Source organism: Giardia intestinalis, chromosome 5 (genome assembly GCF_000002435.2).
Source record: "Giardia intestinalis strain WB C6 chromosome 5, whole genome shotgun sequence".
In the NCBI taxonomy this organism is placed as follows: domain Eukaryota; phylum Fornicata; order Diplomonadida; family Hexamitidae; genus Giardia; species Giardia duodenalis.
In genome coordinates this window covers 2,157,414-2,171,617 of record NC_051860.1, presented here as the reverse complement: position 1 = coordinate 2,171,617, position 14,204 = coordinate 2,157,414, and the positions used below count along the sequence as shown (strand labels likewise).

The following is a 14,204-nucleotide window of genomic DNA, read 5'->3' as shown; positions in this document are numbered from 1 at the left end:
CCAGAGGCAAAAGAGGCGCTTATGATACACAAGGATGGCGCGTAGATAAGAACAGGGGAGCTGCTCCCATGAAGACGAAAGAGGTCAAAGCTGCCCGTGAAGGTGACGGGTTTCAGTGAGACGACTGCCTTGATCCAGCTGGGCAGCACGGCCACACCAAGACGCAGGCGGTCCGAACTGGTTTCCCGTAAGCAGCAAGGTTTTCATCGCACTCTCCATTGTATGGCAATCCATCCTGCCGGAAGACGCACCGGGACGCCTGCTATGGTAGCACCCTCTGGTACCGCTATTCCTGCCAGGCCCGGTAGATCAAGCCCTAACACAGCAGCAGAGGCAAAGGACAAAGAACGGCGCCTCCGTCTCGATAGCGTAAAGAGCACCACCGTTGGGAGCAGTCTGCTGGTGCTGCCTTGCGGCTCCCTGAGCAGACCCCTAGTGGCCGTCTGACATCCTTGGGCAGCAGCTAGTGGCCCTGGTGCACCTTTGGGGGGCTACCCTATGCGGGGAGCTACAGTGCGTGGAGGTCTCACTCACACCGTTACAGGACGCCCCTGCAGAGGCCGAGGTCAGGGACGCGACGATATTGGCAAGCCTGAGGTCACGAACATCCCCAGCACCTGCCTTGCTGCTGTAGAGGTAACAAGGGCGACAGCGACCTGACTCACGGTGAGACCAGGAAATCCCTTGCCAGCACGTCTCCCGTTGGCCACGTAGCTCATCAAGCGTGAGCGATGGCACAGCGGGACCCAGCTGCACGATTGCTCCTGTCGGTCATGCGGCTCGCCCTCAACGGATCAATGTCAGGAAGTGACGGAGACTCCGCCCGAGTGACTGTGTGGCAGGACAGGCCAGTGCCCGTACTGGGCAGGTTATCGAGCGGGTGCCTGCCCCGGCCGGTTCGTCTGACACTCGAGATGCTTGTCCGGTGCATCCCCCAGCAATGCGCGGTGACCCAGCAGGAGAACAGGCTCTACTCCTCCTGCAGGCCGCATCAAGCAGGGAATCCATGCAGCAGCTGGCACATGGGTGGGGCCGGCGTTGGTAAAGACACACAGTGGGACAGTGCCTCAGACAGCCAGGACCGCTACCGGCCTGTTTGGGTAGTGGATATCACCCCATCGGCATGACACGTTGTTATGCAATAAGGAGCGGCCCATACGAGGGACACGCAGGGAAGGGCCGACTGCAGCCGCTTGTCGCCTGTGAGTGGTGGCCCCATGGTGCTCCTGCTGCTCAAGAAGATTCTCCTTCCAGACACCTTTCAGGATAGCAGCGTTGCAAGACACCGGAGAACCCGCAGAGCACAGAGGAGACAGACTGTCCGAGTCTCCGACTCCTGCAGGTGTGAAGTCTACAAGTGCATCTGGTGGAATCCACTGACTCCATGTACAGCGGTCATCGCCGTGCGCACCATAGAGAGGTTATAAGAATGATGGACGAAAGCTTTGTTCTTACTGGACTTGGAGAGCACAAACTGCACGACTTATTGCAAAACATATGAGAGCACACAGCTCCACTAGATTATTAAGCCTTATTATGGACCAACACTGTCCTTCTTCTCCAGAGCTCAGACAAGGCGACTTAGACAATAAAGAGCATTCAGCCAGATACAAGACGGCATTCATGTAGGTCTATGACAGGCATCTATGTCATACAGTTACCACACACATACCCATTTACTTTACTGATAACCAGTTATCAACAACAGTGCCTCTGAAGCGAAAAGGTATAAGCCTACTGAATATATCTGCAATCTAACAGGCCACCGATACAGAGCTAAGCCTCTATTCCTTAAGAAGCATAAATGAAGGCAGCGGCTTCAGTAAAGAAGTTTTCATCAAGGCCGTGAAGGCTTCCTGCTATGAAAAGATAGTTATAATGATAGGAAGAGACGAACTGTTTGAAGCTATCATCTGCAGTACTCGCAATCAAGCTAGAATAATCTTCTTCGACTTGTTGCTCTAAAACGTGATTGTTAATGCTACCTATCGATGAATTGTTATCTTCAAGCGGCGCCATGTCAGTGGGATAAATTGGTCTTTGTAGCGTCATTCTTTTAATCTCTGGTTCACCTTGCAGTGTACTTGGCAGATTAAGCAGCAGTTTGTCCAATGATTGTGCAGTACTCAAGTCAGTTTCTAACAGGTCATCAGTACTGTTGGTTACAAGCGATATAACGGCAGATTTGGCGAGATCACTTGGAAGCAGGGTGAATGTATTAGAAAATACATTTGATATTACTTCTGGAATGTCGTTACAATGGGAAAGTGCGCACGCTAACATATAGATGCTGATCTCATTCTGCATAAAGCGCAGATGGAGGTGTCTATGAAAGTTATCTTGTGATCTGAGATCTATGTACATGGTCACTGGAGGTAACATGGTAATATCCTTCCATACACCATCGTGATCAGCATCCTTTAGTAGAAAATATATGGAGTCGAGTATAGACCGATTTTCCTGCTTATCATGAGTACCAAGAAAGTAGTTCTCAGTTAAACTAAGTATAATGTTGCGCGAATGCACACCTCTAGATGTTTCTGCGGCAATACACTCATCAATGAGTCGAGATCCCAGACAATCTCCATAGCGCGTCTTATGGTTACACGCCCCACTTAGAAAAAGATTTCGCAAAGTCGCGTGAGGGCCAACAGTGCATCCACCGATGAAGAGAAGACTGATGGCTCTGAAGAGGTCTTCGTCCAGACGAGGATGATCACATCTGTGGGACAGCGCAGCATACTTGAGTAAAAGGGCCCGTTGGTGAGGTGGTAGTCGCTGTACGTCAGAGATATGCTTAGATAGGAAAGAGGTGAGCGAAGTTGTAGTATTTGAGATAAGATAGATAAGGATTTCTCGTGTCAGGAGACCATGCTTGAGCAAAAGGAGGAGCATGCGCTCGGAATCATCTTCCTTAAGATGATGAAAGACCTTCATGGTGATTTGGGCAATAGCCTGAAGGGTAGCCACTCCGAAAAGTCCAAAACCTGCAGTGGCCACTTGCTCTGCGAGTATGCCAAACTTCTCTGTTATGCTATTGAGTTCGTCTACTTCTTTATACGCACTAAAGATATCTGCCAGTTCTGAAAGCATTCACTCAGAAAGGGTGCTCAATGCCTGTCCCCAGCTTAAAAAAAATCAGGCACCCCAGATGAGTGGAAGGTGCTTTACATTCTCTGCACACGGGCCTCTATATGGCTTATCGTGGTCCTGTAGGACAGATATGCCTATGCGCCTGGCCATATCAACCATTTCGGATGCGTGTCCGAATGAGTTTTCAATTATTAGTTTGCAAAAGGAAAGACGGGACTTTAGGGTGGTAGCGTCAGCATCGGTAGTTTACCCTCTCTCTAAGATACAGTTTCTCCCCAGTAAGGATGTGAGTAATCCTGATCTGATCGCTACGGTATCAGACAGCCTTAGAATTTTTGAAATAGACAATCTAAAGGACGATGGTCGGGCAGAGCTTTGTTCTCGCGGCAGGTTGCTTGTTAATGAGACGCGGCCCGTGCCCATACTGTCCATGGATTGGTGTGCACACTCGCTTAATATAATAATGACTGCAAATCTAGACACAACTGTTTCCTTGTGGGACATATACAAACAGGAAGTGGATATACGCTTCGTGGCACAGGAGAGGGCGGTCACTGACTGCTGCTTTTCATTAAAGGACCCCAATAGGTTTCTTACATGCGGGGCAGAGGGAAACCTGAGATTATATGACAGAAGAAGGATGCATGTGGCCAATGAAATTTATACTGGTAATGAAGCTATTTTGAGGGCTCAGTTCAAACCAACCGATAGCAACTTTATTACATGTTTTGGCGAGAAGAGCACAGATATTATTCTTCTGGATGCTCGGAGTACAGTTAAACCACTAGCTCGCCTTAAAGGTCACACAGACTATATCAATGGAATAAGTTGGGGTCGAGACTCACACGGGGGCTACTTCGTCAGTGTTGCAAACGACGGCAGAGCCCTCATTTGGGACGGAGGCTCCGGAACCTACACTCCGTTCATGGAGTATGTGGCGACTTCGGCATCTGGAGAGCCCCTGGGGCCAATCAACTCCGTAGATTGGAATCAATCAAATCATGATTGGGTTGCTTTGACCGTGGATGATGAGGTGCAAATCCTCCACGTGTAAGGAAGATGAAGAAGTTCACTTGAGCCGGGAGGCTTTCTAACTCCTTCACACCTCAATCCCCTATACTTCTTATCAGCAGATTTCTCATCAACAGATTTATTCATTAACGGCAGTAAATAAGAGCGTCTTTCAACCTTCGGTGTGCCGATGTGGACTCAGGCTTTATGCTTAAAGGCCTGCTTTATGGTTTTGGCCCAACATTCAAAAAATGTCCCATAGCACCCTCAGTGACTTTGAGATCCTCGGACAAATTGGCAAGGGATCATATGGAGTGGTATACAAATGCAAGAGAAAGCTCGATAGCAGGGTTTATGTCCTTAAGGAAATACGTCTGGCTGGAGCCACGAAGAAGGAGATAGAGTCCGCAGTCAGCGAATGCCACATTTTGGCCCGCATTGACAGTGACTACGTAGTCCGCTACTTTGACTCCTTCGTCGAGTCCGAGACAGAGACCCTCTGGATGGTCATGGAGTACTGTGGAAGCGGAACCCTTCGAAATCTGATCACCAGCACCAAGACACGCTTTACGGAAGAAGAATGCTGGTACTATATTTGTCAAATACTTCTTGGAGTGGCCTCTATCCATGCTCTGAAGATCATTCACCGCGATATTAAGTCCTTAAACATCTTTCTTGCAGAGAACAGCGAGCCCATGAAGGACAAACCCTACACAAAATATCTGGTAAAGTTGGGGGATATGGGCGTATCTAAGGAGCTTCAGGAGACGCAAGGACTCGCCCAAACCTTAGTTGGCTCTCCGTACTATCTTAGCCCGGAGATCTGTCGAAGTGAGAAATATAACCAAAAGAGTGATATCTGGGCATTAGGTGTTACTTTCTATGAGTTGATGAACATGGGGAAGCACCCATTTCTGGCAAAGAACCAGGCCTCGTTAATCGTCAAGATTCTAAAGGGGAAGTATGAAGACCTGCCGGACGACTGCTATAGCCAAGCACTAAGAGACCTGGTCTACTGGTGTCTACGCATGAACGCCACAGGAAGGCCTGATGTTTTTACGCTTTTAGCTCTCCCGATTGTTAAAGACAAGTTGAAGTTCTTCAATCTTAAAACCCCCAAGGACATCGAGTTATCCATACAAAAGGCCGAAGAGAGCTTTACCAAGGCTGTCCAGAAGAAGGCAGCGAGCCGCGGAAAGCTGACCTCTAGCGGCAGTGCCACAAACATATCATCTAAGGTGCCGGATGCTCAGGTGACAACGGATATAGTTGATGTTACAGATGCATCTGCAAAGTCCAGCATCCGCGGACGCGGGAGTGCACAAGCCTCGGTGAAGATGAACTCTGACTCAGAGGTCAAGCCCCAGTGCAAGAAGCCCAAGGCTCGCTCCGAGAACACACCCGCTCCCCAAGCACACAGCATCTCCTCTCGTGCCCAAGAACCTGTCTATATGGAGGACTTCGACAACGACGGGGAGAATAACGAGATGGTCGAGTCTTCATCTACGCGACCAGAAACGGCTATCTGCCAGCAAGAGCTTGAGCAGCTCCTTGCTCAGGATGCCCTCCTTTCCACTGAGCAAATAGAGGTATACAACCGCATCAACTCTTACGGTTTGGAAAATGCTGTCCGCGACGAGCTCGTACGTTTCTATAGCTCTGATAAAGCGAACTCTGAGACAGAAATATCCAAGTTCGTTTTTGGCCGAATTGGTTATGATAAGGTAGAACTTACCACTCACTTGAGAGCACACGCAGACATACTGAAGAAAAGAAAAGATATAAATGCGAAGATTGTTGATCTGCTCGGGAGTGTGTCATAGATATAAGTGGCGAGTGTCTGCCCACGCGCCAAAACATATCAGTAAACAGTAGTCTCGCCAGCAAAGGTAGGAGCAAAGGGTAAAGTTGTTTACACTTAGCACAGATTGAGGCTTGCTCCTGCTCTTGACCGCTCTTCAAAGAGGCGCCCCGGTTGAAAGCCGAGTGCGAAGACATAAGGGATGGACTCAAAGGATGGATGAGCAGGAGGCAGCAGTATCAAGAAGACTTTGATACCTGTATCTTGCTTCCCCGCTTTCTCTTGTAGTCGTCTATAGCTTGTCTGATGGCGTCCTCCGCCAGAACGCTGCAGTGTAGCTTGACAGGAGGGAGACCGAGCTTATCACTTATATCGGTATTCTTGATCTGAGAGGCCTCTTCCAAACTCTTGCCTTGGAGAAGAGAGGTGGCGTAGCTCGAAGACGCGATAGCTGCGCCACATCCAAATGTCTTGAACTTGGCTTCCGAAATCTTACCATCGTCCCCGACCTTGATCTGAAGGCGCATAACATCACCACAGGCAGGCGCGCCGACTAGACCGGAGCCGACATGTTCGTCATCGTCATCAAGGGTCCCTATGTTAACCGGCGTGCGGTAATGCTGCATGGCTAGCTCAGAATAAACCTCGTCTGAACTGGTCTTCTTTGTGAGGAAGCGTGCAACAGACTGCAAAAGGGAAGTGCTAGAGAGCTGAAGGCTTGTCATTAAATTAGAATTTATGGCTGATGTTATGAACCACGAGTTTGAGGTCGGGTAAGCACCATTCCGTGTAAACGCCTGAACGTATTCCTGACTGTAATCTGACCATACCAGTGATGGAAAGTCCTCCCATTTCATATCTGCGGCATCAGAAGTCATCTGACATAAAATCAAAAATGGAAGTGGAGATTTTCGACCGGTTTGCCGGCGTTCTTACTACACTTCGTCATGAAAATGGCAACATTACACCACGAATAATAAAGGACGTCTACAGCCTTTTGGATTACGCACTCGCTAATCGTCTGTATAAATTTGTAGTTGATAGCACATGGGGGCCTTTGAGCTCCGTGGTGCATAATTATATTATGATTCGTGCTGAGAAGAACAAGCAAACCATAGAGCCAATGGCCTACAAGCTTGCTTTTTCATTTTTCTTCAAGCAAGGAGCTTACCAATATGCTTCCGGGGCGATGATGCGTCTAGCATCTCTTTGTCTTGAGCAGGCAATTATTTTAACAAGTGATACTGACATATTCGACGGCGAAAAGGCCAACAGCCAACTCGAGGACGAGATCCGAAATTTGCTACTAGAGTCCCAGCGCTCCCTTGCGATAGCTGCGAATATTGTTGGGGTGTTATCGCATGCGTCGTACTTCGTAAAAAAGAATATCTTGCCCGATTTTATAGTGGGAGCCAAATGGGGAGTGTCCAAGCAGTCCCAGCATTTCCTAGCTAAGTCGGTTTTACAAGATGTCCAGACAGCAAATATTAACAAGCACGAAGCAGAAGTCATCCTAGATAACTTTCACCTGTTTCAACAGGACGAGTTTGAGTGGACCGTTGGGCAGATTAGACGGGAATTTGTGAAGGTTAGCGCCATGACAGACCTGTCGACTCCAAGCAGAAGGGGGTATATATCGTCTGACGGAATATCTATACTAGCAGCTTCCGTTAATCAGGCGTCGTGCTGCTGCAGGCCCTCACAAGTGCTTCAGCTTTCTGTCACAGAGCTCCTTGACTGCCTGGCTCGGCGAGGCGACATAGAAGAAGCTCTATCCATCTGCAGAGCATTCAATATTGGACCCAATATTGTGCTTCAGACATTGATCAATCACATAATTTTACTACTAGATAGTATGATGAACATAAAGGATGATGCTCAGTCGTACTTTATGAACACGTTCTTTCAGATTAAGCACCTCCTTACAACCACTACTGTCCACACATATAAGGTTAAGGGGGTGGAGCAATGTCTAGAGACCCAGCTCAAACAACAAAGCATCACCAACAATGAGATAAAGGAAATTCGCGAGCGCTTCATATGTGAGCTGGAGACATGCAGAGCAATCCTTTACGACATTTTAGGCTACTTTTCCGACGAAAACGGGTTTCTCTTACCGGAGTTCTGTAACAACTGTGATCAAGCATTCTGTGGCTCTAACCTCTTTGCAGAGATCTTGATAAGCGCACTTGTTGCTAGCAGAAAGCATGAGTCCAAGGACGAGACCCGCTTGTCTTCGAGCCCCACTGAGTTGCTTAAGCTGCTGAATCTATTACTAGACGGGCTAATAGAGCGCGCATCTTATGAGCACAAGAACCTGTTTGAACTTTATATAGAGAGGCTTGGCTTAATGGACGAGTTTAAAGTCCAGCTGAGCAGGTTATCTACGATCCGTCCAACAGATGAGAATAGAGTTATCTTTGCATAATGAGAGAGCATAATTATAGATCAACATAGCTACTCTGCTCTACGCAGACAAATCATCCCAGTCACTGACGGAAACAGGGGTTTTATCATTACATTCAGTGGTCCGTCTATCAAAGTGACTGCTGCGTTTGCTTGTAGATGTACTTGGCTTTTCAACAGATTCGCTATACTTTCCTGAGTGCTCCGCCTGTTTGTTGCACACCTTATCCCTGTCTTTGTCTCCTTCCAAGTCAGACCATTCAGGACTTCTGTTGTGGGTGTAGGGTAACGGTGCGGGTGACAGGTTACGTTTCCCGTTTGGTGTCGTCAACACAGAGGGTACCAAAGGTACTATCTTATCCATCCTGCTAATCTGTTTGTATTCTTCGTTAGAGTCTTTTATGCTGAGCTTAGTTTTTAATTGTGTGGGGACAAATTTGGTGTCTGATGTCCGCCGTGATGTGGTTGTCTTTCCAGGCCTCGCCTTGCTATTACCAGCTTTGGACCCCACAATAAAGACCTTTAGTGGCGGCATCCGGATATGCTTATGGGCAACGCCCACGCCCAAATACGGAGTAAACACCACTTCTCCCAGCTCATCTGTGGACATCATGTATTCCAGATAGCGCTGCCTTGGCAATGAGAAGTGTGCGCCACAGTTTCCTTTACAGATACAAACGTCCTTTTGTGAGTTACGAAGTTTAAGCATTTTGTTCTTGGCTTTCATTGCTTTCTCTGCTTGTTCTGGAGTCAGTATAATGTTAGCAAGGCTACTGACAACTACAGCCTTGCCACTCAGTGCTAAGATGTGGTCCTTTGAAAGAGCTCCGGCACCTGTCCCTGCCATATCCGACTCCAGAGAAGACCCCGAAACTGTCTTATTTGGTTTCATGGAAACTACCTTGTCTGTGTCTCTATTGTCCAGTGAGTCTTCCTCGTCGAGCGGTGCTGACACCCTTGGATACCGTTCTAATTCCAATTCGATCCATATTGCTTCGCTTTTGGTTGTCGTGGTAAGTAGTCCTTTATTCTTTCTGCGCGCGTTGTACCGAGAACTGGGTGTGGACTTCTTAGCCGTACTGGTCGTTGACACTGAGACAGATGCATTGCTGTCATAGACTTCATCTCCTGCTCCGAAGTCATCGGTTGTTTCCTCTGTGACCAGATCCTGATACAGTTGTTGAGAGGCGGATGAGTGAAGGGTTGAGCACGAGTGGTTGGCAGTGTGCGCTCTAAAACAGCTAGTGCCAGTGAAGTGACAGAGCAGAGATAAATACAAAAGAAGTGAACTGCTCTTGTCGTGGTGTGCACAACGCAAGATCACAAATATACATAGGTTAAAGGCTAAGATGCATGTCCAACAGATAACCACAAAGAAAAAGTGCAATAGGAGTGCAGTGGGACAATGAAACCAATAAGGCAGAATAGTAGTACTGTTCTCAGATAGTAACAAGGTGGAAGTCACGCAAATCAATGTGTATGGAACGAAGGCCCACTTTGGCAATCGGTAGATTATTTTATTCAAATACAATACTAAGGGAGGGCGCAGATTTAGGATAGACGCAGGGTAAAGAGGCAGGGACATTTTAAAATGGAAGCATCCACGAACGTGAGTGAATGCATCTCTTAAACGAGCTGCTGCATGCGCCCTTAGCCCCGCAAATAGCAAGCCTGCTCCTGGCATACTCGACGCACACCTGCTTCTCCGCACCTTCCGCTCAGAAAATCTACAACGCATACGCAGAGGGTAGTGTAACTCCTCTCCGAATTCAAGCAGCTTGTAGTCAAATTTCCAATGCTTTTGGCAATTTTGTTTACAAAAACCAATTTAAATACTATCAACATTTAGGCTTATGAAATATCAGCCCAATCGGTTGGATGCTTCATGCATCAACGGGCTTCCGGGTCTCTGAATTCGTAGGAAGTGGCATTTTATTCACAAAAGGCAAAAGTTTACGCACTTTACGCGGTTTATGCACTAGGTGTGATGATGATTACTGATTGTTCAGCGAAAATACATCCAAAATCGCTGAAGCGTCCCGTAAGCTCATTGGTCCTGCATTGGATATAGCTGCTTTGAGAGCCATTCTTTTCCGATCCAAGTGGTTGGCATGTATGCGTTGGCTCTCTCGGACAACCCTTTTTAGAGCGCTTCTAGAGGTCTTTGTAACGCTGTGACGCAGGACAATCCCGGTGTCAGCCTCCTGCTTTCGTGATGCTGCCTTCAATCGTCTAATTGCTATCAGTTTTCCCACAATGTACACGAGCATTATTATAACACTAATTAAAGCCAGCATCAGGGCAATCACATGCACTGTCAGGCGAATATGCTGTGAAGTCGCACACATACCAGTACCGAAGAAGCACTCCACGGGCAAGCGAAGAAGCTGCGCTCCATAGTTTGGAGTCATGTAGTGACCGCATCCGTACTTTAAAACCTCCGTTATATCTGAGTGTTTGAACATTGATATTGTATCCTGAATCATAAAGTCTTTCACTGGTAGAGGTTCAACGGATTTTGAAGGGCGTAGGGCAATCTTGAGATCCACCTTTCTGGACGGGAGTATGTTCCTAGGAGCACTTGAGCCTGCAATGATGGCCATGTGGTATAGTGACCCATTCAATGGGATTGAGTCTAATATCTCTATGTCAATACCCTTGCCATCTATCCCGGCAGATGGTGCGTCAGACAGTACTGGGACAGTTCTCAACAGCGCAATACTACTCGTTGTTAGAGAGATTTGAAAGTGAGCCAAGTCATCTTTGTCTGTTGGTGAGAGTGTAGCTACATATACCCCATCATCCATTTTGACAATTGTGTTGGGCCTTATCAATTCAGACGATTCTAGGCAGAACGACCCTATGCAAGCCACTCCATAGCTTTCTTCAAACATACGATTTTCGGAGCAGAGCTTGTTAACTGTGAGAACAATACGGTAGTGAAGTTCACCGCCAACAAAGAGAGGAGAATCAAGGTCATCGACACCACAACTTTCTTTCTCCACGGTACTAACACTGATTCGCGCTTCGTCAAGAAGAAACAGGGCGTCTGTCATGTATTCTGGTAGGTAGTCCCCTGTCCTCCAGTGCGTTGCTTTACCGTCGATAATTTTAAATATCGGGGCAGGGACTGTATCTACACTGTTTTTGACAAGCGCAGCTCCATTACACTGGCTTGCAGCGTTTCCCCATGTAGTAAGGTCGGTCAATTGTATGACGTAAGACGCGGTGCCGTCGAGGTTCTTGAAGCGCACGTTAGGAAACCTTGGGGTCATGCACGACCGCATAGGGTCTAGGAGACTGGAAGGGAAGACGAGACTATCTTTTGGGAAAAGAATGTCCTCTTTGGTTGGGTCGCACTTCTTCGTCAGGGCAAAGACCTGGTTACGCAAAACCTTCATCGTCTTCCAAAAGTCTGTATACTCCTGCATTCTGCAGAAACCCTCAATGATGTTGCGATAGTACTTTGCATCCGATTCGTCATACAAGGGTAAAACCACAAGGTCTAGTTCGTCAGCGTTGCTAATAATATCATCTGAGACCAACAGCTCTTTGTATGGCTCAAGAAATGAAACATCGGCCATTTTTTAATTGGAAAGCAAAATGGAAACGCAAATCAATCGGAAACGGGCAAGGAAACTAACACCGAAAGAGAGCAAAGGACAAAAGAGCAGCTAAAAAAGCTATAAGATATAACTAAAGCATACTGACCACTAAAGATTAAAGATTAAAAATTATGGGCAATTCTAGATAAAAATCTGAACGAAAAGATCAGTGAGTCTATTACATGGATTGCACACTCCTTACAGAAATTTTTAGAAAGATGATCAGGATATTATGGTAATGAAGGTTATGGCAACGAAGGGCCTGTTGATTCGAGAGATGCCGATATCGTTGGCCTTATCTTTCCAGAAGAATCGCTTATTTCAACTGGGGTATCCTTACTGCTAAAACTTCCATCTATCGAGGGAGCTGGAGAGGCCGAAGAAACTGCGAGCATGTCTGGACTCCGCATCCGTGTTTCCAGGCCAGCAGAACTAGCTAATCTAGGGTCAACTAGACGCGGACTGATAGTCTCGGATGAAACGTTGTTAATGGAGAAAGTTGACGCAGGGTGTGCTGGGACGGACTCGCAAAATATCTGTCCTTGTTGCGGCAGGGTCACAGCCACTGCGTCAACTGCATTGACTGTCTCCAAGTCAGCAGCTCTCTGTGCATTGGCAAGGCAGATCGTCACCTGAGGAGGCGACTCAACATCTCTGTATGTCACAGTTGGGAGAACCGGTGCAGAGATAGAGATGAATTGTGGCAGATGTTGATAAACTGGTTGATAGACAAGCTGCTGCCGAAGCTGGGCATTTACCCGTTCGTTTTGCTCTATTATAGCTTTGATGATTGCTTCCCTTCCTTCGGGTTGGTGAACGTTGAATGGCATCTGGGCTATATTGCTATACTGCGGCATCCCAAGCATGTTCCTTAGCTGCGCTATCAGGTCACTGTTAGGCAGAGTGGTGAGGTCCTGCGCAAGAATCAGGCCATTAGCAGACTGTATAAGGCAGGGGTTCTGGATAGCGACTCCTTCTGCGGTATTGAGTGACCAGATTGGTTGGACAAGGACGGAGGATACGTGGTTTGTGAGCGTCTGCTGCGCTGAGTTTTGCAGGCTGACATTAAAGCAAGGCGAGGCATTCGCTAGTATCTGTTGCTGATGCTGATACTGTGGATTCTCGGGTGCAACACCGCACCGATCCAGAGCGGGCATAGCTGGTTGGACCTGCAGCTGGGGAGACAAAGACATAGCTAGAGGAGCGGAAAGCTGCATGGGGTTGGCACCCACAACTGGGGGTGACGACTGTGCAGGCCCCAGAGTGACATGCTCGAGTGGTTGGGTCAGTCCGTTGTCCGCGTAGAGGCACCGAAGCATGTCGAGCTTGGTTCTATAGTTGAAGAATTTATTGTATACATCTACTACATGTTTGGTAACCTGGTGAGATGTGTTTTTGTTTGTGTCCAGAGGCAGAGTGGCAATCAAATCAGTTATCCAAGATGCGAGCCTTTCCCGCTCTTCCTGGCCAACAACAGGACCAGGGGAGGAATCGAAAAGCAGTGCGATATAGTCATTGATCACAGAGATGATCAGAGTTCTGCAATCATACGTAGGCCTCCGAATAATTGCTCTCTTCTTTTCTCCATTCCACTTATTTTTAAAGCGAGTGCTTGATCCTTCCTCGTCGGGCTGAAGAACAGATGAGATTTTCTTGAACTGCAACGAACCCCATCTCACCAGAATCGTATAGAATTCTTTGACTTCTTTTTCAGTCCAGATGTGATGATCCCTGGAATACGACGAGCTGGGAGCTCTTCCATTAAGTCTCGACGAGCTCTCTGACCCCCTCCGCCGCATGGAAGCCAAGGATTGCGCAGACAACCTGCCTTTGTGTTTGTTATCTATCATAGAACAGGGGGCAACGCCCTTTCTACTGCGTGTACTCTGGTGATGACTAGAGCTACTGTGCGAGGATTCCCTAGTGCTTCTGCCACAATAGTCAGTACCCTCCAATTGACTTGTAGATCTTGCGGTGGTTCCCCCATCAATTGACATTTTTTAAAATGAGGTCTTTTAGTTCCATCGATAAGACGAGCCATGCGATCGGTTTGACCTCCAACCAAAGTCTTGTGCTTCGCAACATTTCTTACCAAGGTTTTGCCCAAAAACAGAACGTTTTTTGCATTTAATTTCCTCTAATTAGGCGTGGGATGGTAAGCTTTCAGCACAAATCAGAGAGTAAACAGCGAAAACAAGCCGAGAAACACCTGCCCTGGTAAGTGTATGTTCATGTACTGTATTATTCGCCACCACGGACTGTTAGCTGGACACAGCGTACAAACCAAC

At 47.5% G+C, this 14,204-nt stretch overlaps 8 protein-coding genes across 8 annotated transcripts; 3 read left to right on the top strand and 5 right to left on the bottom strand.

The window, feature by feature from the left end:
* Positions 1–1,791: 1,791 nt before the first annotated feature.
* Positions 1,792–3,093, bottom strand: GL50803_0010400 (uncharacterized protein; the record flags this gene model as incomplete). The annotated part of the gene is made up of 1 exon (XM_038045618.1): positions 1,792–3,093. The coding sequence occupies one exon, from the start codon at positions 3,091–3,093 to the stop codon at positions 1,792–1,794; it is 1,302 nt and encodes a 433-aa protein (XP_037902255.1).
* Positions 3,094–3,151: 58 nt separating this feature from the next.
* On the top strand, positions 3,152–4,147 carry GL50803_0017068 (WD40 repeat protein; the record flags this gene model as incomplete). Its single annotated transcript, XM_001708914.2, has 1 exon — positions 3,152–4,147. One exon carries the CDS (start codon positions 3,152–3,154, stop codon positions 4,145–4,147), a length of 996 nt encoding a protein of 331 aa, XP_001708966.2.
* Positions 4,148–4,355: 208 nt separating this feature from the next.
* On the top strand, positions 4,356–5,927 carry GL50803_0017069 (Kinase, NEK; the record flags this gene model as incomplete). Its single annotated transcript, XM_001708915.1, has 1 exon — positions 4,356–5,927. The coding sequence occupies one exon, from the start codon at positions 4,356–4,358 to the stop codon at positions 5,925–5,927; it is 1,572 nt and encodes a 523-aa protein (XP_001708967.1).
* Positions 5,928–6,144: 217 nt separating this feature from the next.
* On the bottom strand, positions 6,145–6,630 carry GL50803_0015196 (Iron-sulfur cluster biosynthesis protein IscU; the record flags this gene model as incomplete). The annotated part of the gene is made up of 1 exon (XM_001708917.2): positions 6,145–6,630. One exon carries the CDS (start codon positions 6,628–6,630, stop codon positions 6,145–6,147), a length of 486 nt encoding a protein of 161 aa, XP_001708969.2.
* Positions 6,631–6,800: 170 nt separating this feature from the next.
* GL50803_00137705 (uncharacterized protein) lies at positions 6,801–8,333 on the top strand (the record flags this gene model as incomplete). Its single annotated transcript, XM_001708918.2, has 1 exon — positions 6,801–8,333. One exon carries the CDS (start codon positions 6,801–6,803, stop codon positions 8,331–8,333), a length of 1,533 nt encoding a protein of 510 aa, XP_001708970.2.
* Positions 8,334–8,372: 39 nt separating this feature from the next.
* GL50803_00112550 (uncharacterized protein) lies at positions 8,373–9,896 on the bottom strand (the record flags this gene model as incomplete). The annotated part of the gene is made up of 1 exon (XM_038045657.1): positions 8,373–9,896. One exon carries the CDS (start codon positions 9,894–9,896, stop codon positions 8,373–8,375), a length of 1,524 nt encoding a protein of 507 aa, XP_037902254.1.
* Positions 9,897–10,305: 409 nt separating this feature from the next.
* On the bottom strand, positions 10,306–11,895 carry GL50803_0016426 (uncharacterized protein; the record flags this gene model as incomplete). Its single annotated transcript, XM_001708920.1, has 1 exon — positions 10,306–11,895. The coding sequence occupies one exon, from the start codon at positions 11,893–11,895 to the stop codon at positions 10,306–10,308; it is 1,590 nt and encodes a 529-aa protein (XP_001708972.1).
* A 266-nt stretch (positions 11,896–12,161) lies between these two features.
* GL50803_0092095 (uncharacterized protein) lies at positions 12,162–13,913 on the bottom strand (the record flags this gene model as incomplete). Its single annotated transcript, XM_001708921.1, has 1 exon — positions 12,162–13,913. One exon carries the CDS (start codon positions 13,911–13,913, stop codon positions 12,162–12,164), a length of 1,752 nt encoding a protein of 583 aa, XP_001708973.1.
* Positions 13,914–14,204: the final 291 nt, after the last annotated feature.